This window comes from Mustela nivalis, assembly GCF_964662115.1.
Source record: "Mustela nivalis genome assembly, chromosome: 6".
NCBI lineage: Eukaryota > Metazoa > Chordata > Mammalia > Carnivora > Mustelidae > Mustela > Mustela nivalis.
Genome location: NC_139025.1, coordinates 35,826,804 through 35,853,422, shown reverse-complemented (window position 1 = coordinate 35,853,422; position 26,619 = coordinate 35,826,804). Strand labels below are relative to the sequence as shown.

At 39.5% G+C, this 26,619-nt stretch overlaps 1 protein-coding gene across 1 annotated transcript; it reads left to right on the top strand.

The window, feature by feature from the left end:
- The first annotated feature begins 11,001 nt into the window (after window positions 1–11,001).
- Window positions 11,002–24,875, top strand: CHURC1 (churchill domain containing 1). Its single transcript, XM_082734126.1, has 4 exons — window positions 11,002–11,198; window positions 16,348–16,483; window positions 18,137–18,207; window positions 24,702–24,875. Exons 1-4 carry the CDS (start codon window positions 11,079–11,081, stop codon window positions 24,792–24,794), a joined length of 420 nt encoding a protein of 139 aa, XP_082590252.1. The 5' UTR covers window positions 11,002–11,078; the 3' UTR covers window positions 24,795–24,875.
- Window positions 24,876–26,619: the final 1,744 nt, after the last annotated feature.

The window sequence follows — 26,619 nt, the reverse complement described above, 5'->3', positions numbered from 1 at the left end:
CGAACAAAATATTTGGGGGCAGGGTTCAGACAGCAAGATCGTATTTGACAGGATCTGAAATATGAACCCCATACCTTCTTCCACCTTCCTTTCTGTGTGAATCTCCTGTCGTTTTCACAGGGAAATGTCACGTGGCCACTCCAGGTAGAAGGGCTAGGTCCCTCTTTTTCAAGCCCTTAAATCAGTTCGAATATAAGGAAATGTGGAAGTTAAAACAGGAAAGATAAACCAAAGTATACTGTTGCTGGCTAGGGTAAGGAGCCTGTACCTAATTCAATCCACAAGAGGAATTTGTTTTAGCCAGTCACACATCAGATCAGAACTATACTTTAGGAAAATTAATGTGGTAGCAGTGGGTAGGATAGCTGGGGTGGAGGGAGACAAGAGACAGGCTACTACAGTAGCCAGGGTGAGAAGTAAGAAGTAACTGGGCCTAAACTAGAATGGTGGTCAAGAAAGTGGAAAGCAGGATGGATGTCAGGCTGGAAAATCTATTGGTCACCAAAGGATTTCTTTTTTTAAAGATTTTTATTTATTTATTTGACAGAGCGATCACAAGTAGGCAGAGAGGTAGGCAGAGAGAGGAGGGGGAGCAGGCTCCTTGCTGAGCAGAGAGCCCGATGTGGGGCTTGATCCCAGGACCCTGAGATCATGACCTGAACCAAAGGCAGAGGCTTAACCCACTGAGCCACCCAGATGCCCCCACCAAAGGGTTTTTTAACTGGGGAGTGGATTGGGGGAATTTAGAGAACCCTCAAACAAACAAAAAAACAAACAAACACTTCAGTTTTTTTAGAGATGACCTCTCATAACCTAAATATCTGTCTCAGCAATAAATCCATAATGTTTTCTGACTGAACCAAAAGGGACCCCAGCTACATGGAAGAGATTAGGTCCATTTTAATCACCTATTGATCACTAACTGTTAAATCCTTTATCAGTTCTTTTCCTATCTGTATTTTCTTCCTCCCTTGGTCTAGTAAACTTCTTGCTTGGAATCCAGAGGGAAAAAGGTACTATGAGCAATTTGAAAAATCAAGGTTTATTCTAAGCAAATAAAGTGCTATCTACCTATCGTTTAACACAGAATATAAATTCTTTACCATATCCTTTAAAAAAAAGTCATCCCTTAATCCCAGCTATTCCTTGAAATTTCATATTTTTTCCCTCCCTTTACTGACAAATTTCTTACAAGATCAACCCTCATTCATTATGTCCCTTGAATCACCACCTCTCATTCCTTAAGGAGCCCACCTCTACAACTACCAAAAAAATCGTACCTTCCACAGAACTCATGTCACCACACCAAAACTATGAATTTTCTTAGTTTTAGCCTTCCTTGACTGCTTTCCAACATCTGGCTCTGTAGATTAACTTCTCATGCTTGAGACTTTCTTCTCCTCGGTCTTCTTGATTATACACTGTCTGCACTGTTTCCTTCCACCTCGGGAATCTCTTTTCTTCTGTCTTTACAAGTGATATTCCTTCCTACTCTACAAAATGTTAATTGTAACCTATGCCATAATCTTGGGTTGTGTACTATTTATGATTTTAGGATATTAATGAACATTCAGACTCTACAGAATTCCTAAATGCGCATCTCTAGCCATTACCACCTGTCTCAGCTCCAACTTAGTATTTCCTTTTGGATATTTCAAAACGATGTCTCAAATTCATCCATACCTGGGGGAGAGCTCATCTATTTCCCCCAAAAGCTAACTTCTGTCAACTCCCCCACCTTCATCAAAGATACCATCATTTTCTTACTACTCAGTTTCTAAATCTCAAATCATTCTTGACTGTTCCCTCTCCTTGCCAGTTACCACACTCTATTAATCCTGCCTTTGCAAATTCTCTCAAGTCTGCACCACCAAATCCCTTATTATTGCACTACTGTAGACTCTTATCACCTCTCTCTTGGGCATTTTTAACACTTTTAGAGCAAGTTCTTCCCCTTTCATTCCTTTCAATACACTGTATGCTTTAGTTGGGAATATTAATTTTCCAAAATTATTTTGTTATAAGTATCATTTCTGTTCAAAACTCTTCAGTTACATTTTATTACACTACAGGATAAAATTTATATGTCTTATTCTGGCATTTAATAACCTCCAATATCTGTTCTATGCTTGCTGCTATTCTCACACAAATCCTCTACACAAATTCTCTTCTCCAGCTAAAGTGATCTTCCAGTTGCTCCCCAGATAGGACATACTTAGAGACAATAGTTACACAATCCATAGTGTAAGTTACACAATTCATAGAGAACATAACGTGAGCGGTGTCCCCTGGAGCTGTGCCATGGTTGTCTTTATTCCCATACCCATTTCAGTCTTTCTGTTCTTTATATACTCCTATACAATGCTCTCTTCTTCCTCTGTCCTAATTCTTCCTACAAGGTCCAACTCAAGCTCTATTACCTCCATGAACTCCCCACCAACTACCGTGGCCATTAATAAAAACCTCTCTGCCCTTAATTCCTAGACCACCGGCCTATATATAAGTTGAATATATAATTTATCATCCAAACTATGATTTTTGAGAGTTACTGGGGGCATAATTATTCTGGATACAAGAGGCATGAACTGGGACACACTGGAGCATATAATCAGCTACCTATATATAACTCACTTGACATTCTGTGGCAATTTCTGTTTTTTGTTAAATGTGTATATTTAAATGTACGTGCCTTATCTTCTTTATCTTCTTTAGACAGTAAATCCTCTGAGTACAAATCATGCATTCCCTTCTTTGTTCACCTGGTGCCTGGCCAGTGTCCTACACATAATATATATCAAAAATTATTTTTATTTCACCATGATATTTTTACTGCTGTTTAGGAATGAAACTTAGGGTAGGAATAAACTTTCAAACTCTTGGACTTTTTTTTTTTTACACCCAATTGTCATTCTGGTAGGAAGAAAAAATTCTTTATGACCCTAGAAAGAGATCCTGTCATCCAAAAATCTCCTCGACTTTTTGGTGGGGGCTGGGACATAGTCTCTGGCACATGGCTCTGCCTTGCTGCCTTGTTACGTACTAATGTCCTTATTCTCTGTCTTGACAGCATACCCTTTCCATTGCTCTGTTATGACACCACACAGAAGAAAGCTGATAGCCCCAATCAGAGGGTTTATGTAACTCACATCAAAATAAAATCACATCTAAAAAAATGGTACTGTGAATAACTAACCTTAAACCAAATATTTAGAAGTTTTGATTTGCTTGACTTATTTTGCTTAATTAACATCTGGCCCCAGCTTAGCATTATCCCTGCTAAACCACCTAGTAACTAAAGGAGAAGGAAGAAAGCCTAAAAACAGAAAAAGACAGCAGGCAGTCATGATAGCTTAGGCTCTGAAAATAAACTAGAACACAAACTGAAAAATGAAAGGCACGTGAGAAAGAAAGAATGAATTAGGACAGAATCATCTCTTGGGAGTAAACACTTAAAAGAGAGCCATGCTATCAGAGTATCAAGTCAAAATCAAAAGGGGATATGAATGGCTATTGGAAAGCTCCAGGAAGGAAAATTATTCTGTTCAAACTACTGATGGGAAGGTCTTCCTAAAATTCCTCCTGCTGAACCTATCTATGACTACAGTTAGACAGTGTTCATCTGCTTTTTATGTGGAATAATACAGGGAAGTTTGCCTTTGATGACTCTTCTAAAATTTGGTTCTCAGAGAGTTCATCTGGAAAACATTTGGCCTGACATGTTTGCTTGGGCCAAGTCTCTCAGCAGTTTCTGGGCCCCTCGTGACATCAGCAGTCTTTTATTTATTTTTTTTAAAGATTTATTTATTTATTTCTCTGAGAAATTGTGCAGGAGCAGGGGGAGAGAGAGAGGGAGAGAGAATCTCCAGCACACTCCCCGCTGAGTGCAGAGCATGACTCAGGGTTCCATCTCACCACACTGAGATCTTCACCTGAGCCAAAATCAAGGGTCAGGCACTTAACTGACTGAGCCACCCAGATGCCCCCATCAGCAGTCTTAATAAACACAATAAACTATCTAGAGGTTTGCTAAATAGTCTCCAGAGTTTGATAAAGAACTCCTTAGAAATAAATGACTCCCAAACTTTCCCAGAGATGCCCTTCTTCCTTCCATGTGAGATCATTGTTTACCTAGACTTCCCTGGGACAACTGAATATATGACCTCTCAGACCTTTCACTTGGTTCTTTATATCTTAAATAAAGTCACCATCTTCTCTGAAAGATTTAAGCCACAAATAGGCAACCATCTATCTCTTATTCCCTCTTTCTCCTTGTGATTTTGTTTTGTTCTCTCTCTCTTCTTTCCTCAGATATATTTAGGGCTCTTGAGGGCAGCCAGGGCCAAGTGCTATTGATTTAAGCACTGGTCTTCTTGGATGTGTAGGTGATATTAGATAACTTTTGAGAGTTCTTCTACTTCTGATTCTTGGGGGCTGCAGTTATTTACCACACCTTCATTACCACCCACTTACACTTATATCTTTATTAGATTCTCTGGACTCGATTTCATCATTATAGCTAACGTTTATGGAACATTCAATACGTATATCAGATCTTGCACCGAGTGGATTATCTCCTTTAATTCTCACAGCAGCTCAGTGAGGTTGGTGTATTCCCATTTTGCACATGAGGGAAAAGGCACAGAGAAGTTAAATACCTTGCTCAATATATCACAGCTAATAAGTGACGGAGGCAGGATGTGACTCCATATCTGTAGGTCTCCAGACAACCACTGTAGTGGAAAATGTGATGCTGCTACATAGTAGGAAGGAGACTGAGCAATTTTTAAGTTTCATCACATGATATCTGCCACCAGGGCTGGGCATAATTATGAAGTCAGCATTCCTGACATAAGGGTCAAAACTTTATGCTTCTCATAAAAATACTGGACATTTCTTAGATCTATGCTACCTACTCTATGCACCAGCCTTCCAAACTTGTTTCCCCATGCCTCTGTCCCCCTGTCTAGGGAACACCCTTCCCAACATTCTTTAATGTCCACCAATTCTTAGAGTCTGCTCAAGTATCAGCTTTTTGGGAAAATCTTTGCTAACGTGGTGTCCTTCCTTTCTCCAGGCTGACATGCCTGCCTTTCCTCTGGGCCCCAGTATTTTCCTTAAGTGTAATTATTACATTCAATTGTGATTACCTGTTTTTCTTTCCCCCTATATTATAAGCTACTTGAAGGCAAGCATGGAGCAGGTACTCTAAACATTGTATGAATTGAATGAAATTGAATTTCTGAAACTTTAATATTCTATTACCTCTTCATTTGCATTTTGGGCACTATTTTAAATTTCATAATGAAAGACTGTCTAATATAAGCATCTCAAGTATTAACTGAGTTGGAGAGGACTAAGAAACCATACTGGTAGAAGAGTCATCTATCCCACTTCAACCCAAATTAACAAACCATTATGGATTCAATTAATCTATGAAAGAAAAAGACAGAGTAGTATTTAGAACCAATTGAAGTCAGGAAGTTGTTGCTAAACTTCCAGGAATAAGGTGACAAATTGAACTCTAAGTTTACAGATCATTTCCTGGAGAGCAATGAGGTGTTAAATTGAATATTAGGGTACTTGTTCTTGTGGAGTCATCCATGCCTTCAGCAGAATCTTCTTTTTGGTGGGCACAGCATGAAGACATAACTGAGCAATAGATTATTGGTGCATAAAGAAGACACTGGGCTTAAGACAATATTTTTAACCAAAACTCCTTCTCCTAAAAGGTTTTTGTTTGTTTTGCTTCTCAGATATTAAAATCCTCAAAAGCAATGGCCTAGAGTGAATAGGTCATGAAAGCGGGGAGTTAAGGGCAGGCTGGAGGGATCAGTGAAACTGTGTGTTCAGCTTGTGTAATCAATCAAAGAGCATTCCTGAGCATCCACTATGTGTCAGTCATAATGCTAAAAGCTGGGAAGTAAGCATCGTGCTAAAGGAGTTTATAGTCAAGCAGTGACTGCATTCCATAACAGGGGAAAGGATAAAGTTAGGATTTTAAATAGGAAATTATTATTTGGTCTTCATGGAAGTAGTTATGTTGGAACCATGTCTAAGAGACTGAATGTGATCTCAACAGGGAGAGAAAGGACGATTCTGGGCAGAGGGAACAGCACACAAAAAGTTAGAAAGAAGACCTGGAAAATCTTGGTGAGGTTAAGGCCTAAGTAGTTTGGTGAGGCTACAAATAGGTAATGTGTGGTGACAAGGAAAGGTAGCAGGAGGTGGAAGGGGGGAGCAGCAGGATACAAGGTGAGAAAAGTAGACTGGGGCCTTATTTTAAAAGGATTTGAATACTGTAGTAAGAAACTTGGTATTTTTGCTGAAGGCAATATGGAATCATGGAGCTTTTAGACAGTGACATAAGGTGATTTATTATAACTGTAGCATTCTTGGCACTGTCTTCTATAGTCACTTTATAATATGCCTCAGTTCCCTCAAACCTTTAGTGTATATTTTCTCATTAGTTCTCAAAGAAGATTTTGTCAAGAGAAAAAAATACAAGGGAGTGAAGGAAGTACTGGGAAACTGTAATTCAGTAGGAGCTCTTTGTGCCTTTAGAAACTTTCCAAGTCAGCATCGGACAAGAGCCTGGTTTTTTGCTCTCTCTCTACCTCATTGTTCCCTCCCTAACACAACTCTTCTCCCACGGTGTTCTCTCTACCACAGCATGCTCATCCAGTCTTTTCAAACGCACAAAGCCACATTATACAAATTAAGGAACACAGTCTCAAAATATGCATTTCAGCTAGACACAGATTCCCACCTTGGGCAGGTTATTAGCCATTATTACCAAATCCCCTTTTCCCAATATATTATCCATCCTTTGATGGTAACCTCATGCTTATGGCCAGAATTACTTTTCTTAGCACCCTTGAGTCATACATATATACTCACATTATCTAAAACATTGGGTATTATTTCATAAAGCCACCCTGAGTGATAGGTATATTTTTTATTGTCATTACAGATGAGAAAATTGAAGCCCAGGAAATAAGTGACTTGCTTATGGTCCTCCTTTTGTTATTAAGATACAATTTGGGGTGGAATTTAAAAATTTTTTTAAAGAGTTATTTATTTATTTGGGGGGGTGGAGGGAAGGAGAGAGAACCTCAAGCAGAAGTCCTGATGAGTACAGAGCCTGATGCCTGGGGCTCAGTCCCACAACCCAAGAAATCATGACCTAAGCTGAAACCAAGGGTTGGAGGCTTAACCAACTGAGTCACCCAGGCACTCTGGTATTTAAAATTTTAACTTTAAATCGCCATACTATTTCCCAAACATTCCTTGCAACTTCTATGTACCTTTTCTCCATTCCAAGTCATACTACTCTTTTCAAAACCACACATTTTTCTTGATTCCTATGGATTTTGTGCCTGGATTTCCTTGAAGTAAACCTCCCTCTTTTGGCCATTCTCCAGGACAAAACAGGAGCTTCTTAACTTTCATTTCCTCACTCCATTGGCTTCTCTGAAAATTTCAAACTCCTTCACCTCTCAGAGTTGATACAGGCAGTAGAAAACAAAAGTCTGCTCTGAGTTTTAGTATATCCTTAGGGCACACGTTAGACATGGGATAAAATAAAGTAAAAGCACATGTAAAACCCAGTTATATTTTGATTAAGTCTATCCCAATCTGTGTAAAATGTGAAGAATAACATTTTCCCCCAAAGAAATCAGAAATTTTGACATATGTTATGAAAATTGTATATGGAAATAATCATCTGTATATTTCAGCTGGAGGAAACAGAGTCAAGGGGGAACATTAGCAATTATCTTTTTTTTTTTTTAATGTCATGTATTTGGAAACTGGAGTTTATTAACTGAATAGCCTTGAGAACCCTGAATAAAAGAAAGTCCAACTTGGCCACTGAACTAGAAGAAAAAAAAGAAAGGAAGGAATTTTAAAAAAAAGTAAGAAAAAAAGCTGAGTTCTTAGGATCTTTGTTGCACCTGCTCCCAGTCAGTCTCACCTGTGTTCACAGTGAAAAACACCAGAATTGCTACTAATTCATTCTCCCCAGGCAGGTGAAGGCACATAGACCACCACCCCTGCTTCACATTTCCCTTGAGATAATGGAAAGAATAACACATGCCTTCATCAAGCAGAGGAACTTCTCTTCAGAGATAAGTTTCCCTCCATCTGTGAAATTGTGCTGTGAGTGGTACCATAAAGGCTCCAGGGTGCTTCCTTACCCCTTTAAACAAAGGATGAAAATGATAGGTATGCTCTAGGCACTGCATCCTTCTAGCCTCAGCTTCAGGCATCATAAAAGACAAAAGACAAAAGGTACTAGAAAGAGGGTGTTAAAAGAAGATTCAAACAGGCTCTTAAGGGAAAACTGTAATTCTGCCCCAGCAATGCAGTTTACCATAGTAATTGAACCATTTTAGCATCTAGTTTCTTAAATGGGTTCTTTTTACCAAGAAATAAATTCATCCATAACCTGCAACACATGGGCGGGCATACTTAATATATATTATTGACATCATATGTTTACTAAAGATTCCTATGGTAGAGTACTGTCCCAGAGAAAATTCTATTAGAAGGTAATCCTTAAAGGATTCTTGCAAACTTCATTTTAAATAATTATCCTTAAGAGAAAAGAAAATAGATTTTTTTGTGACATTTTTTTGCTTATTTTACACCACTACTTGGTCATTCCTTTCCAGTGCTAATCTCCTGCTTCGTGGTCTCTCTTTTCCTTTCTTCTACCTGTCAACTCAGAAACCTTCATATTCCTTTAAGGAATAATCTCACTTTAATTTCTGGGGCTGCCCTCCTCCTCCCGTCTCATCTGCTGCCTCTGTGCCCTGGATATATTTAGATTTGAATGGAGAACTTTATTGGATGGATAGCCATTAGTTCTTGAAAGTTCATACCTAAGAATAGATGACCTTTTTCACCTGCTCATTTTAATGACAAGATACCATATCACTCTGGGAAGTTAAAAAAAATTTGGTAAACATGTAGATTGTCTTTCATGCCAAAGAACCAACTCTTTGAGATCTTTGACTGCAGTGTATTTTTTATTTATTTAATTTTTAAAATCATTATTGCTCCCTATTAAGTGATGAGGCAGAAAGTTATACATCTCCCCCTTGTGGTTTCTGTTAGTGTTTGCCTTTTAATGTCCAATTCTTCTAGTTCCAATCATTCCCAATAAAATACTGTTAAAATGACCTTCCTAAACCACAACTCTTTCACTCTCCTGCTCAAATTTCCAGTGGCTCACTATCACCTGCAGGATAAAATCCGAATTTCTTGCCATGGTCCACCTGAAATTCCTATACTAAAATTCCCTGCCTTTTGAAATCTTATACATCTTTCAAGGCCCAAATTCCTCATTCCCAGTCCCCACCTGGAAATAGTTTTTTTGCTGTTAAATAACCACAATCTTCCAGTAATTATAGGTATTTATGCTCATCTTATCTCTCACACTCTATTGTGAGTCTCTGGAGAACAGGAAGGGACAATGTCTTTTTCATCTTCCTGTTGTCCACACTGTTCCTTGTGCGAAGGCCTCAACAAATGTCTATAGAATTGAGTAAAATAGATACAGCAATTAGTAAAACTAAAAATCAGCATTAGGTTTTAAAAACAGAGGAAGCATTTAAAAAATGGATCAAGAGAGAGAATTGTATAGACTAGCCTTGTCCAGCAGAAATATAATACAAGCACTCGTGTAATTCAAAATTTTCTGGTAGCCAGATTTTTAAAATAGGTGAAATTAACTTTAATAATATTTTTTAACTTAGCCCAATTATTTTAACATGTAATCAATATAAAAATCACTGATGAAATATTTTACTTTTTTTTTTTTTTTACATTTTACAATTTTTTACATTTTTTGATCCCATCTTTTAAACTTAGGGTGTACTGACAATAAATCTCCATTCAAATTTGCCACATGTAAAAGTACTTTATAGCCACATTGTGGCTATTGGCAACTGTATTAGAAAGAAGTTGAGCCCAGGATAGGAACAAAGTCCTAGTCCTGGGTGACTGCTAGCAGTTTTGTTACCACAGATAAGACCTTTCACCATTTATTTCTTGGTTTCCTCATCTGAAAAGGGAGGACATTTTTCTTACCATTCTTATAGGGTTGTAAAGCCATAAAATTAGAAGCTGAAATGAGGCTACTTGGAAGGTTGAAAATGTCATACAAGTGGAAGTCATTGTAATTATTCCAAGAATAGAATGAACTTTGCAATAGTTAACCTCTTCTCTAAAGAACCTGGATCCCAGAGTCTCCTATGCTCCCCGATTTCTTCACTGACTTGACTCTGGTAGTCAGGGTTAAGGGAGGATGCTGATGTTCCTATTGAGTATCATTTCCATTGGAGTAGCTGGTATGAAGACAGGTTGTTCAGAAACAGAAAGACAGATTTGGGGTGTTCGTATTCAGGTTAATTATGTTACTGCCAAAAGTAAGATGCTTTCAATACGAAGGGAAAGGGAAAGGCAGGGCTCCAGCCACAAACATTTTCAGCTCTGCAGGGTCGGCCTGGCCATTTTCTATTTGTCCAGGGCGCTCATGCCACGGATGTGCTTCTATGACACAGAAACGTTTCCCACCACTAATGGGATAAATAATGGTCATTTATTATTAACATTTTGAGAGTTCTTTTTAGGAGTTTTAGGAGATTCTCTGCAGAGCTGTAAGTGCCTCTTCCCCAGCACTTCGGTTATTGCTTATTCACCGCCCGAGAGCTGATTTCTTGCTCTCACTGATACGGAAAGGTACATAAATTATTATAATTTCGGCTTTCTGTACGGGGTATGCCCAGGCAGCGAGAAACAATTCCCTTTCATGTGTGTTGTGACTCGCCGTTCTGTCAGTTTAGACTCCGGAGGGCGCCCATAAGAGCTCTGCTCAGCGGGAGCTCCCTTTCGCGTTCCCGCCACAGGGTCCACGGTCCCGCCCTCTTCCCGGGTAGGTTTCCGAAGTCCCACTCCCCGCGCCGCGTTGTTGCCTGGGAGACCAGGTCCTGCGCTCCCAACAGCGGCTACGGGGCGGAGACTTCGCGTAGGTTCCCGAAATCAAATACTCCAGGGTCGAGTACTTCAGAGGGCGCATGCGGCAACCTTGGTTTTGCTCTCGCGAGGTTTCGTCTTCCCGGAAGCGGCGGAGGACGGTCCTCGAGAACGGCGTCGGGATGTGTGGGGGCTGTGTGGAGAAGGAGTATCCGAATCGGGTGAGCGAGTGGGCGCCCAGAACTTCTCGTTCTCCTGGCCCATGGCCAGCCCTTGGAGCTTCTCGTAGCCCCGGCTGGCCTTCCCTGAGAGGCCGGGCGCGGGCCGATCCAGCCGTTCTGTCCATTGCAGTGAGCCGGTAGCTGTCTTTAGGCACTTGAGGGCGGGGGCGGCCTATGGCTGTCCGTTCCGCCGGTCCCCCGAACTGGCGGCTGACATCGGCCGTCACCCCCCTTCTCTCGAGCTCCAGGGGACAACAAAGGAAACCCCACCACCGCCACCACCAGTCCAGTCTGACGACGAAGGGACACGGCCCCTTATTCCCCCGTCACATTCTCAAGCTTGATTTGGTGAAATTCACTTTTCTTACTGAATTCTAGCGCTGGAAGGGACCTTTGAGGCCATTTGTTATAACCCAGTTTTGCAGATGAAACTAATGCCCTCTTGCCCAAGTTCACATTCCCTTAACAGAAGAGCCAGGGGCAGAATTCAGGTTTCCTGACCCTTCCTTCCTTTTTGAAAAATCTCGGCTGCTCTCAAGCTCGGGAGGTTGTCAAAGCTTGTTACTGTCATTCATGTGTATACTTATTGAACATGTGTGTGTATAGTTAGATTACTTTGCTAGGCCAGAAAGGGACACCAAAGAAGAAATAGACAGCTGTCATTGCCTTCTGAGGAGTATGTGATTAACAAAAAAAAAAAAAAAAGAGTAGTACAGTTGATAAATGCTGTTCAAGTTCAAAGAAATGGGAGAGAAATAGCACTACTCTCCCAAAAGGAAGGTGGACTTCATTGGGGACTGGAAGGCCAGTGTGACTGGGGTAGAAAAGAAGGAAAGGAGGAGCCAGAGGCTTGGGAAATGTAACAAGAACAAGGATTCTTGTAATGGTTGGGAGGCGGAAAATCTGTAGTTGTCTCTGTCTCTGAATACTTACTCTTTGGGGAAGGATATACAACAAGAACACTCCCGATGCAACCTCCTTGGAAAAATTTTTAGCTTCATATCAAATCAAATGATTTGATTTGATCTTCATATCAAATGAAGATATGCATACGGAATGACCCGGCAGTTCCATCCTAGAGAAATAAATGCATTACATTTGTTCCTGGGCACTTGTGTAAGAATGCTTACAAAAGCATTATTTGCAGTCGTACACCGGAAAAGTGTGATACAGTTAGAGAATGGAACGCCATGAATGAATAATGAAAGTGAATTAGTTAGAGCAGTGGTTCTCAACCAGGTGAGATTTTTGCCTCCCAAGGGACACTTGGCACCATCTGTAGACATTTCTAATGGTCACAGCTGGAGGTACTACAGACACCTAGTGGGTAGAGGCATTATATTGCACATTTATGTTTCATATACTTTATTGTGTTTCTCTTTCATACTTTTTTACAAGTGTAAAAAATGTTCATGAATCCAGTAAGGAACACTGCACTTTCCAGAGACCACAGGAGGAAGGTGTTTGTAGTGAAGAGGATTAAAGAGATTAGGTTGGATTCTTAAGAATTGGGCTAATCAAAAGACTTCAAAATTGTATTAAGTTTAGATTCTATATGTGAGGCCTTGGGCATCCATCAAGAAAATCTAATAAGGAAATATTTCTGGAATCTGTTACTTAGGAGAATGAATCTTATGGCTGTATATTGAGGTTGTAGTAGAATGGAAATGTAAAAGGGAGAGCCCTGCAGAGTATTTGGGGAGCCATGGCAACAGTAGTGTAGGTATAAGACCTCATCTCAAGGAAAGAATTACTGGACCTCAGCCAGTTTAATGGAGGGAGGAGCTATAGATGATCTTAGTGTTTTCATTCTAGGCAGTTGGGAAATTCAAAGTATCATTACAGAAGTTGGAGGCATATGGAGAGAGAATGAAATTGAGGTGCACACAGTCAGGTTTTTATCATGTTTCCTTCAAGATTGAGAATGTAACATCCAAGGAGTCAAGTGAAAATACAAAATTGCAGTTTAGGTGCAAGATTCAAACAGATGAAAGGATTTGTTTTCTTGGGAAAAGAATATGGAGAATCAAGCAGAATGGAGAGCTTCAGGGAATAATTAGTTAAGTGAAGATAAAGTTTAAGAAGAATAGAGAAAAGGATTGAGGTGATGGAGCCTTTCATTGGCACTTTTTTCTGACTTTATATTTTCTGACTTTATTCTGTTCTAAAATAATTAAAGGGCTGTCATTCTGGAATTTCAGAAGGCAGATTTAGAAAGCATTAGTGGGTGGATGTTATTGGATTGTAGGCTTTGAATCAGAACAAAGAACTTTCTAACAGGTTTTCAAAAGTGGAATGGGCTACCATTGGAAAAACTGAACGCTCTTCCTGTTGTTCAGGAGAGACTGAACATTTGAAATCTGAAAGGTCCTTCCAACTCTGGGAGTTTTTGAAGTCATGTGATATTTCTGAGGGCAGTAAGAACAGAAGCCACTTTGAGCTTAGCAAAGGAAAGGACAATAAGATGATGGTAGCAAGTATAGTGTACTCATCCAAAAAATTGTCAGAGAAAAATAATGGATTAACATGTCAAGAAGTTCTAAGTGCGGATTGAATAGGTAATATTTATCTTTGGTTTCATAAATTTTTCTGGAGATTTATGGTAGATACTTTTCATAGATGAGGAATGCTAGTCTTAGAAGACAAATATAGGGGTGTCTGGGCGGTTCAGTGGGTTAAAGCCTCTGCCTTCAGCTCAGGTCATGATCCCAGGGTCCTGGGATTGAACCCCACATCAGGCTTTCTGCTCAGCGGGAAGCCTGCTTCCTCCTCTCTCTTTGCCTACTTGTGATCTCTGTCAAAAAAAAAAAAAAAAAAAAAGACAAATGCAAATAGTGAAAGAAAAAAATTTGATAAATTGGACTTCATAAGATCAAAACTATCTGCTCTTCAAAAGATATTATTTTAAAAATCGCACACCAATAATAGAAAATATTTGTAATACAAATCTGACAGAGGATTTGTATTTAAAATATATAAAGAACTCTTACAACCCCATAATAACTCTTACAACTAGATAAGATAAACAACTTAGCTTTCAAAAGACGGGCAGAAGACTAGGCGCTCCACACGTGTAGGCACCATGAAAAGATGCTTAATGTTATTAGTCATGAGGGAAATACAAACTAAATACAAATTAAAAACTGTGAGATACCACAAGATGAGGATGGCTAATGTAAGAAAAGACACTGTACCTCAGGTTGGTGAGGATGTGGAGCAACTGGAACTCACAGTGCTGGTGGGCATAGAAAATGGAAAACTAATGGGCAGTTTTAAAGTTTGCTGGACCATATTTTTCCCATCTGATTTAGCAGTTCCACTTCTAGGTGTTTACCGAAGAGAAAGGTATATGTTTACAGAAGACTTAATGAATCTTCGTAGCTGCTTTATTCATAATAGCCCCAAACTGAAAAGGACCCAAAAGTCTTATCAACACGAATCCATGCCGTTTGGCAATGAAAAGCAATGAGCTACCAGTACAATGACATAGATGATTAATTTGGACAGAACAAAAGAAACTGGATGCAGAGAGGTATACTGCATGGTTCTATTTGTATAAAATTTTATAACAGGTGAATCTATCATCTAGAGATAGGAATTGGATCAAGGGGTGCCTGAGGTGAGATGGGGGTTGGAGATAGACTGCAAAGCCTGAAGGATCAGCTAGGAAGATAGAAATTTTTATATCTTGGTTGGAATATTGATTAAAAGTGAGTCACCTATTTTATTTATAGAAGCTACACTTCAATGATGTTTATTTTTAAGAAAATCAAAGCAAAGCACCCATTCTTAGTAGCTGGAAATTTATACTTTAATCCCAATGCCTTTCCCCCCTTTAGTGGTTAAGGTGATGTGCCTGTGATTTAGTATCTCCCAACTATATCTGCCCGCACAGAGTTAATCTCTTCCTTAATATATAGCAAAGAGCCACTCAAAAGGGGGAGGTTCACTGTGGTGTTGGGAATCCAGGAAGGCTTCATTGTGGCATCACTTAAAGCTGGTTTTCCTGATAGTTATAAGCTCTTCGGAATAGGAAGGAGGTGACTCCTCTAATCCTTCACTGTGCTTTTGCACAGTATCAGGCACATAGCTTCACTGGAGAAGCGTTCATTTGACTGATTTTTAGTCACACCAGCTGTTAAAAGTACTCTGTGTACTGGTCAGAAATGAGGTTGATGTAGATTATTGATAAAATGACTTTCTGAACTATCACTAGTAAGCTTTTAGCAAAGACCTCTCTTGAGCTAGCAACATTCGTTGTTTACAGTTTCTCGGTGATGAAGCAAATCCCTTTCTCTTTTGAATGCCCTGGTGTCCGTCTGATGAATTGCAGAGCTTATCTTCTCTGCCTGAATCACACATACCCTTAAGGACAATCATCTGTAGAGATGAGAGTTTATTCTTGTTTGCTTATTTTGTGTTGTTTTTTTAAGACATCAGAAAATGCTATTTCAACAATCAACTGAGCATTACAGTTTTTTGTTTTTTTAAAGATGGATAGGTAACAGAATGCCACCTTTCTTTTCTTTCTTATTTTTTTAAAGATTTTATTTATTTATTTGTCAGAGGGTGAGAGAGCGCACACAGGCAGGCAGAGGCAGAGAGAGAAGCAGGCTCCCCACCAAGCAAGGAGCCCGATGTGGGACTCGATTCCAGGACCCTGGGATCATGACCTGAGCCAAAGGCAGCAGCTTAACCAACTGAGCCACCCAGGCGTCCCCTGAGCATCACATTTTATAAGATCATTTTTATCATTAGTTCAGTATTTCCATTTTGATTGGATTTTAATTCTAGTTTTATGCTATGCCTCATTTAATGTTGTTGGCTATTAGATTTTTCTAATTTTTCCTTTTCACATTTTATATTATTAAAGGTTCATTAAGTTTCTAAATATCCATTTGCATTTAGTCCTCTCAAACACAGTTGCAGTCCTCAGAGACTTACAGCTTTAACACTGCATCAATTTTATTTGCCATAAATAGCACTTCTAGAGGAAAGCTGGTAATTTCAAAAATTACTTGGTACAGACTTCAAGCAAGTAAATTCTGGCCATTTTTTTTTTTGCCTTTAGAAATTTTTAGTCTATTAATTATTTTCACTAAGGGTTTTGAAATAGAAGAAAATTAAATTTCTATTTTTAATGTTTTAGGGTAACATCTGCCTGGAAAATGGATCTTTCTTGCTGAACTTTACAGGCTGTGCAGTGTGCAGTAAGCGGGATTTTATGCTGATCACCAACAAATCTTTGAAAGAGGAAGATGGAGAAGAAATAGTTACCTATGATCGTAAGTAGACTTTTAATTTTCATGCAATTCTGGTAGCAGATACTGGCTTTTGAAAGCTGATATGTTATACCTACTGATATGTTGTGTTTTATGAGGCCTGTTTCAATATTGTATTGCAAAAGAGTTGCTAGTTTGGTTTTTAAGAGGAAAATAAAGATGCTAGCATCATCAGACTCTGCATAAGTGACTTGCAGATAACTAAAGCTTATGGTTCAGGTACCATTTTTTGTTTGTTGTTTATTTTTAAAGTCTTTATGCCTTCTGAAACAAGAGAGACTTTTTTAATTTTAATTTTTATTTATTTTTAAAGATTTTGTTTATATATTTGACAGAGAGAGACACAGTGAGAGAGAGAACACAAGCAGAGGGAGTGGGAGAGGGAAAGGGGAAGCAGGCTCCCCCGCTAAGCAGAGAGCCCGTTGGGGGCTCGATCCCAGGACCCTGGGATCATGACCTGAGCCGAAGGCAGACGCTTAACGACTGAGCCACCCAGGCACGCAAGAGAGACTTTTTTTTAAACCTTAGGGTCATTCATGTGAGGTTTCTTTTTTTACTATACTCTAGTACAGTGATGTCCTCCAACAGCTACTGAAGTGTTTAGAGCTGTTTGCTGCCATATAAATTACCCGGGGATGTTATGGTTTTTTTAGTCTTGTTTCTGCTCTCATAGCTTATTTTTGTCTCCCATCTCATCATCTGTCTGTTGTTTCTTTTGCTGTGCTATCTTCATATGCTGCTTCTTGTCCTCAGTGCTGGGGAACCAAATAAATTATGTATGATAGAAACAAGTCAGTTCTAAGGTTGGCACTCTTAAGAATTTTTATGAGTAGATTAAGTATACGTACTTGTAAGTCCTCAGGTATGGTGACAAGAGATTAAACTGGTCACACCCCCTTTTTGCTTGTTTCCTGTTCTTTGGTATGTTCTGAATATATGAGGAATAAATGTGCAAATAATGATATTAAAAAGGAATATGAAAGATGCTAAGCCTTTAGAATTGAAAATATTAAAGTAGAACAGTCTTTTTCTTTGTATTAGGCATAACGCTTTAAACTCCTTTAGAGAGGTATTAGGACATAGTGGTTAAGAGCAAGGGCTCTGGAGCCAGAATGCATAGGTTTGAATTCTGTTTCCAACACTTCTGCTAGTCTTGCTAATTAATTACTTAACCATGGTGTGGCTTTGTTTCTTTATCTTTCAAAAGGTGAGAACAATAGTATCTATCTCTTCGGGTTTTGAGAAGATTAAGTAAAGAGATAAAAAGTATTTAAAACAGTATCTGGCACACAGTAAGCACTCAATAAATCATAGTTATTATATGTTTTTACTAGAGTCTTTTTTATTGTTAAACTCACTTTAACATCTAGCATTGGCTTTTTATTTATGATTGTTTTTAGTAGCACAGTTTCTCCCAAGTTCTAAGAATGGGAATTAATATATGCCTGTTAATCTCTGAGTCATTATGTAGCGTTGCTATGTGATGGGTTTTGGATTTCTTCTCAAGGTAGATACTATAATGGGTTTCCTACTGCTGTGTTTAAATGTATTTATTAATGTATTCTTTTAAAGCACCACCATGCTGAAAATAGAAGTTTTACTGTCTTAAGACACCTTCAAAGACTTAATCATTTAAGACTCTCTCTGTTTCGGCAGATCTGTGTAAGAATTGTCATCATGTAATAGCCAGGCACGAGTACACATTCAGTATCATGGATGAATTTCAGGTAAATGTATAAATGTGGTATGTTATTGTGGGGAAGGAGGAATAATAAAAATACTTTTGTAAATCTAGATATAGTTTTAACAATTGAAGTACTAGTAAGTTTTAAAGGAGACTATCCTTCTACTTGTGTATGTTAAGAGAGACACTTTAGATGTGAGTGTATCTATTCAAACCTGTCTCCATAAGAGTTACAAATCAAAATGAATGCCTTAGAAATGGTATCTCAGGCCTGTCATGTTTGTTGATAAAGAATAGCACATTGTGGGTTCTTATGAGGTTACGGTTGTGCCTGTTTTTTTCTCTATCCAGTTATGTAATTGCATATTGTTGGTTTTATAAGTGTTGGCCTGCCCACTGCCCCCCTACTTGTGGAGCATGGAAATTCTGATAAGGAGGTTATCCTTGTCTTCCCTCACAGACATGTAGACTTGGGCAACTCTGTAGTCTCAGTTGTGGTGAGTCATTTTAATATAATTCATTAAGTAAAATGAAAGGATGGGTGTATCCAGGTTGGAAGAAAGAAGCTGGACCACCATAAGGGTGGAGAATAAGTATTATAAGGATGAGGCCTTGTACGGAGCAGCAGGCAGAGAGAGAAGCGGCTCCCTGCTGAGCAAGGAGCCCTATCAGGGACTTGATCCCAGGACCCTGGGATCATGACCTGAGCTGAAGCCAAATGCTTAACTGACGGAGCTACCTAGGTGTCCCAGGCAGAGGAATTTTTTTTTTTAAGTCCTTCAAATTAGGGTAGGATTTTAATGAGAAAAAAAGAATAATCTTCCATAACAGAATTTTGCAGTATGAGCACTCTTGTTCATTTGTATTTTAGGGTAGAAGAAAGCACTTATTCACCTGTCAGAACCTGGCCTGATATGTTGTGGTTAATCCGTACAATATCTTGACCTTATCTTCTCAGCATCCAAAAATTATGCCTCAGAAAATGTTCATATATTATATGTAACTTAGGGCAAAGTCAAGATCTCAGTGAATGAGTAGGGGAGGGAGCATATCATGGGCTCAAAGGAGCAGCTCTGTCCTTCCATGAGAGCAAAGGAGGGCTTATAGCCATTTGTGGAAGCTCTTGAAGCCCCTGTGAGCTCTTTAGAGTATTAAGATTGCCCTAATGAAGCCATTGTCTATCACTGCCATCAGAGCCAAGTCTAGCTGATTTCCCTTTATGACTGAACACAACCATTTTCAAAGCTGTCCCAGAAATGACACTGGGTATAGGAAGAGGAAGATAAAAGAAGATGGCTTGTATTCGCGATGTATAGACAGTGAAATTCTCTTGGGAAGAAAACCTGCTCTTAAACTGGCCTCTCCACCTCATCTTCTCACCATCTGCTACCCTCCACGTGTGTTCTGTATCCTGTGATGAGAGTCATTTCTTGAAAGTGATGCGTTAGGCCACTGCTTTGGCCTTTCCATAGCTCATTTAAGCTATAGTGTAATAGTTGAGCTCTGGACTTCAGGGTTCTCATGGAGCTGGCCACTTCCCTTTCTCTTCTTTCCCACTAGTCTCTTTGGCTCACCACACATAGCATTGTCCAACCTCAGACTCTTCCCTCCGTCCCAGTAGAGAGGAAGATATTCCTTCCTCTTGAACTCCACCCTTTCTGCATTTCCTCATCTATGTGCTCTCTATCCAGCATTTTCTTTGTCTCCCTGGGATTTAAAATATTTCTGACGGTAAATATACTTGATTCTTCTCTGGTTAAAAAATAAGTTAAAAATCTTTTCATTTCACTCAGCTACCTCTGAGATTCAACTTCTAATCATCTCTGTCCTTCCTTTTGCTGCTCTACTTGAATAAGTCTTTACCTGATTTTCCTTATTTCCCTGTGCTTCTTTTAACCACCTGCAAACCAGTTTTAATTTTCACTTTACTAAAACTATTCTCTCAGAGGTGTCCTATAATGTAGCTGAGTGCTGTGACCTTGCCTCAGTTCTAAGCTCTTTTAACATCTTTCCTGGGTCTGGTTTTGTCAAGCGTAGTGGTTTGGAAGGATTTCGTCCCTTAAGGTCCATAGTGCTAGACTTTTTTCTTTCTTTTTAAATCATTTTGAGTCTTCTTTTGCTTTTTCCCTGGTTTTCTTTCCTATTGTTCCCTAACTGATTTTTTCCACTGAACCTTGGTCTCTGTTCTGGAACTTTCTCTTTACTTTCTCAAATAGTGAACACACTCACACTCAGGCTCACTGAAAACCTATCAGCTGTCTCCCAAATGCCCTTCTTTGTTGCTAACACCCTGCCTTCCCTTCTTTCTTTCTTTAAGATTTTATTTATTTATTTGACAGAGAGAGATCACAAGTAGGCAGAGAGAGAGGAGGAAGCAGGCTCCCTGCTGAGCAGAAAGCCCAATGCAGGGCTCGATCCCAGGACCTGGGACCAGGGCCCGAGCTGAAGGCAGAGGCTTTAACCCACTGAGCCACCCAGACGCTGCTGCCCTTCTATCTTTCTTTGTTTCTCTTGCCTTTTTTGGCTTTGTTGCCACACCTCATGTTAAGGACCTTACCCACTCAAACCTAAATTACTGCGGCACAGTTCTGCGTGCTGCTGTCAAATTAATCTTATTCAAATATATCGTCCTGTCGCTCTTGCTACTCCATATGGCATATGCTTGCCCTTTGCCTATCACTGTCCTTATTCATGCTTTTTCCTTGACTTGTCCCTTTCTCTACCTTCAAGTCAACTACATCTTACCTCTTTCAAGTAGAACTTAAATTCTGTCTCCTCCCTCCTCTTGATAGTCTAGCCCATACTGCTTTCCCCCTTTCTTTGTACCTACAGCAGGCCCTGACTCATAGGAATAGCCACTTGGAAACTTCCTTCTCAGCCTAACGGGCACAAAAACTCTTTGTTCTCAGCTTTGCTAGCTTTCTTCCTTGTCCCCATTCTGCCCCAGCACCTGTTTCACTCCAGCAGTAGTTCAGGTTCAAGGTGGGATTCCCCACATTGGTAATGTTTTGTTGTGTATTAAATGTCTTATGGGCAAAAGTAGGCAGAATAGTGTTTTAACCTCCACCACCCAGCCTTCAGTTTGCTTTATTTTGTATCTCACCATTCCCACAGCTCCCTACAGGATTATTTTGGATCAAATCCCAAATATATCACTACTTCTGTAAATATTTCTGTACATATCTCTAAAAGATAATTCTGTTTTTAAAATAACCACAATATCATTGTTAAAGTGAGATTTTTCTGATGGCACAAGTAGGGGTGGAGTAAAGACAGAAATATAGAGTTTAAACAAAATACATTATAAATGATTACAGGTATCCTTTATTTTTTATATCACCCTAAAAGCCACTGAAAGGACTGTGTGTTTGCTTCAGAAAACAAAAGAGGAACAGTGAGACTGCCTTCTGTTCCTCTGTGGAATAGGGAAGGAGAGGACTTGGGGTCAGAAATAATAGGTAGTAATAGAAGCAAAGGGCCCTGGGCCCCTCAGAATAAAGCAAAGGATCTGGTCGTCCCAAAGGTGATTCCACACACTCCACCCTTTCTTCCAAATCTCTATCCCTGTGCTTTGCCCAGGTGGAGCCTTTGAGGGTCTCCATGAATGACTGAGGAGAATTCTTGTTCTCTTGGCCAGTTTTGTAAAAGGTGTCCTGACCCTGGCAGCACAGGGGATTGTGTTCCTTGCATTCCAAGTTAGAATTCTAGACTTGTTTTCCCAGAGAAGCATGCTATGTATGGCTAGATTCTATAGTACTTGTACAATATGAATTTGAAAGACTCCCTGGAATTTCCTGGCAACCTAACTGCTGTGTACAACAGTGCTTCTGTGGGAAACTGCTTTTGAATTCCAAATAATTGACCTACAGTGAAATTTGGATTCCACACCAACTATAAATGAAATATTTCAAATGTAGTCAGTCTTACTTATTTAATACCCTTTCCAGATTATATCACGTGTTAGGTTTTTTCTTTCTCTCAAGATAGATTGTACATTTTGCAAGGTCAGACGTTGTCCTTGCCTTCTCTCATGTCTGCCAGTGCACCTAGCACTTTGCAAAATATTTAGGGCCTTAATAAAAACTTGTCGATGGATACATTGGTGAAAACTCAGATGTTTGTCTAGCTTCATACATTTTCCCATTTCGACTTTATCACTGTTTTCTTCTTCATCTCCTGTGAGAGGTTCAAATCCTACTAGTAATGTCTGGCAGGTGAAAGTGGAAGTATTTGGGAGCAGTAAAAGAGGGTATATGTATAGAGGGTAGATTTTTATTTCATTGTTTTAGAAAGATTTCTTTATTTTGGGGGGAAGGGGTAGAAGTAGAGAATCTTCAGGCAGACTCCTTGCTGAGTGCAGACCCCCCGTTGTGGGGCTTGAGCTCATGACCCTGAGCCCATGACCTGAGCTGAAACCTAGAGTGGAAACTCAGCTGATTGAGTCACCCAGGCACGCCTATTTCATTTTTTAATTTATGAGACCTGTATTTGTTCTCTGAGCTTTGGCCCCTATTTATCTCTACCGTGTGTGTAGACCAGACCTTGAAATGAAGTGTGGTTTTTTAAGAAACAATCTTTCTCTTGCCACAACTAAGCTCACCTGTAGGAAACAGGTGAGCTTAGTTGTGGTTCTAAGTCTCTGAACCATACTCCTTGGTTATCTCTGGGACCCTCTCTGTACTGATTGTCCAGATCCATGAAACACAAACTGCCTTGACTGACCAATTTTTCCTAGACAGCTAACAATCTCAGTTTGAAGTGTGGAAATACAAATAAATTCAGCAGTAAGTTTGTTTTCTTAAGGAAGAAAGTTTCTAAGCAAAAGTTTAAAAGGAAATATGTGTATATAGTTTATGATCCATATTAAATATTCTAGAAGGGGATAACTATAAAAACAGGACTTTGCCCTAGGAGTTTTCCCTAAAACAAAATATCTTCTGTCACCAGCCTGATATTTTTAAAAATTTTAATTCCAGTATCATTAACATACAGTGTTGCAGTAGTTTCAGGCGTATAAGATAGTGACTGAACCCTTCCATACACACCCGGTGCTCATCACAGCACGTGTACTCATTAATCCCCGTCCTCCATTTCCCCCATCCCCTTCCCCTCTGGTAACCATCAGTTTTTTTCTCTACAGTCTCTAGAGTTCTTGGTTCATGCCTCTCTCTCTTTACCTTTTCTCATTTGTTTCTTAAGTTCCACATATGAGTGAAATCATACGGAATTTGTCTTTCTCTGACTGACTTCCTTTAGCATGATATACTCCAGGTCCATCCATGTCATTACAATGGCAAGATTTCATTCTTCTTCTTCTTTTTTTTTTTAATCAGCCTGGACATTTGTTAAGCCCAAGAAACATAAACTCCTGAAATAGATCATATTCCAGACAGCTAGCTATTTAAATATGAGGCATGACAGACAAGTGGGTTTAACTTAATTGTTTATTTTCTTAGAGAATAAAAATAGTTGTTTTAGTTTGGGATCTTTCTTTCTTTCATTAAAAAAAAAAAAAAAAAACATTTCTGTTGCTTAGTAGTCTTAAATAATCTAGGAAGGAGCAACTCTAAGAATAGGAATTTGTCCTTAGGGACCCACACTCATATTGCTTCACTACTTATCTTATTATATTTTTAAAGGTTTTATTTATTTATTTGTGTGAGAGAGAGAGAGTGAGCACAGAAGGGAGAGCAGCAGAGGTGCAGGGAGAAGCAGGGAGCCTGGTGCAAAGTTCGATTCTAGGACCCTGGGATCACAACCTGAGCCGGAGGCAGATGCTTAACCTACTGAGCCACCCGGTCGCCCTGCCTCACTACTTTAAATAGCAGCCCTAGGGGCACCAGTTGAGCATCTGGCTCTTGGTTTCGGCTCAGGTCGTGACCTCAGGGTTGTGAGATTGAGCACCCTCCCACCACCCCCACCCCAGGGGGCTCCGTGCTGAGCATGGATTTTCCCTTTCCCCCTGCCTCCCCCCCCCAACTCTCCCCGTCAACTAATGCACACATGCACACACTCTCTGTCTTTCAAATAATTAATTAAATAGCACTAATCAAGCCCAATATGTGTTTGGATTTTTTTTTTTTTTAAATAAGAGAGGGCAGAGGGAGAGGGGAGAGAGAGAATCCTAAGCAGGCTCCATGCCCAGCATGATACCTGATGTGGGGCTCCATCTCATGACCCTAAGGTCATGCATGACCTGAGCTTGAAATTAAGAGTCAGATGCTTAACTGACCGAGCCACCCAGGCACCCCTAGCCCAATATGTGTTTTGAGTTCAAGAAGTAGCCATGCATTTCCAAGTTGACATTCTTGGCATACATAGTAAATGGGCTGTCAGCATGTGTTCAATTTACATAAACAAAAGACTCCAGGATACACAGATTAAACCTAAGGCATTTCTGATAGGTGTTGAAGAAATTGATCTAATGTGCAGAGGGAATATCCATTCCAATTTACAGAGAATAGCTTGATCAGAGTAAGTTATGAAGTGTCTTTCTCCCTGTTCCTCAATGTAATTATGCACTTTATCTTGTTCTAGGAGTACACCATGCTCTGTCTGTTATGTGGCAAAGCTGAAGATACTATCAGTATTCTCCCCGATGACCCTCGACAAATGACTCTGTTATTCTAAGGATCCTCTGCAGTTCTGTAGTTAACTGTGTTGTGTTGGTTTATAATACAGCAAGCCTCATGGTTTGTCTTACTTCATTTATAATGGGAATTATTTTGCATTTTTTTCCCTGCTTACACTTAACTATTCTTTGAAAGAAAAAATAATTTAGGGGATTATGTTCTTCTGCTGAGCTCTTCTGCTAAAGTTCCCAGTTCACATCAGAGTGTAGAATCTCTGTTAGAAGTTATGTGGCTAGAAAATAAAACTAGAATAGGAGTATACCTAATGCCCATATCTTTTGGGTAATAGGAGTATACCTAATGTCCAGGGTTCCTTGGAGAATGATTGATTCCAGGACTAGGGCAGTGACTATACAAAATAAGCTTGAAGCATTTTGTGTCAAAAGAAAAGTGCCCCCCAAAATCCCCAAAACTCTCCCCCGCAAAACCCCATAAGACACAATGACTGGGAGTATGTCAAAGGGACAAAAGGGCTAACAAAAGGGGCTCCCAGTAACTGAAGTTGGAATAGCTTCAGCAATAAAGTAAAGTAGTACTGAGTTATAACCCAAACACTAAATATCCATGAGTCCTTACTGACAGAGCTAAATGATTGAATCAAGAAATATGTAGATTAGAAGAATAGACATGCAGAAGAATTTCAAATAATATATGTAGATACTCCCCACTCCTTAAGGGTGGGTTATGCACAGCAATTTCCTTCCAAAGAGTAGAGTATGCAGAGGGAGAAAAGTAACTTTACAGTGGAAAAACCAGACAAACACTAGCTCAACCAAATGACCAAAATTAGCATCCTCAATGATAATCCTATTGATAATGGCATGTGCCCTTGATTTGATGTGCTGAAAGCATACTTTACCTTTGTGGTCTCCCTCCCCCAAACCCATAACCCCAGTCTAATCATAAGAAAAATATCAGAGAAATCCCAGTTGAGGGCCAGCTTTCAAAATAACTGATCAATACTCCTCAAAATTGTCAAGGCCATAAAGACAAGTCTGGGAAACTCGCACAGCCAAAAGGAGTGTAAAGAGACCTGAAAATTAAATGTAACGAAGTGTCCTGGGACAGAAAAAGGACATTTGGTTAAAACCAGCAAAATATCTATGGGGTGCCTGGGTGGCTCAGGGGGTTAATGCCTCTGCCTTTGGCTCAGGTCATGATCCCAGGGTCCTGTGAGTGAGCCCCGCATCAGGCTCTCTGCTCAGCAGGGAGCCTACTTCCCTTTCTACCTCCTTGTGATCTCTGCCTGTTGGGTAAATAAATAAAATCTTAATAAAAAAACAAAAACCAAAAATCAGCAAAATCTGAATAAAGAGTGGACTTTAATTACTAGAAGTAAATAGAATCACATCAACTGCTCCAAAGAGATCTTAAAATATCTCACCTTGTATAGTTGAAAGAACACCGGCTTGGGTGTTGGAAACCTTGGCACTTAGGTCTCTCTGCCATTTGGTAGCAGTATGACCATTAAGCAAAACATAACTCCAGTCTTTAGGTTCCATGTCTATTAGATTGGGCTAGTAAAAACTGATATTTTACTTCCTTCATAGTATTGTTGGAAGATCCAAATGAATAATGAATGTAAAATGCTTTAAAAAGCATTATAAAGTACTATATGCTAAAAGATGGGTTTGGTTAGTTCTTCTCATTCTAAGACCAAAACTTCAAGGGTCAGACATCAAAAAGAAAATTGTTTCCTCTTCATATCCAAGATGTTTGGAAATTCTAAACTAAAGCTTTGCTTGTAAGGGAAAAAAGTGAGTAAATGTTCATTGTTGATGCCAGGGAAGTTTTGTTATATAACAGGAAGAAGAAGAATACTG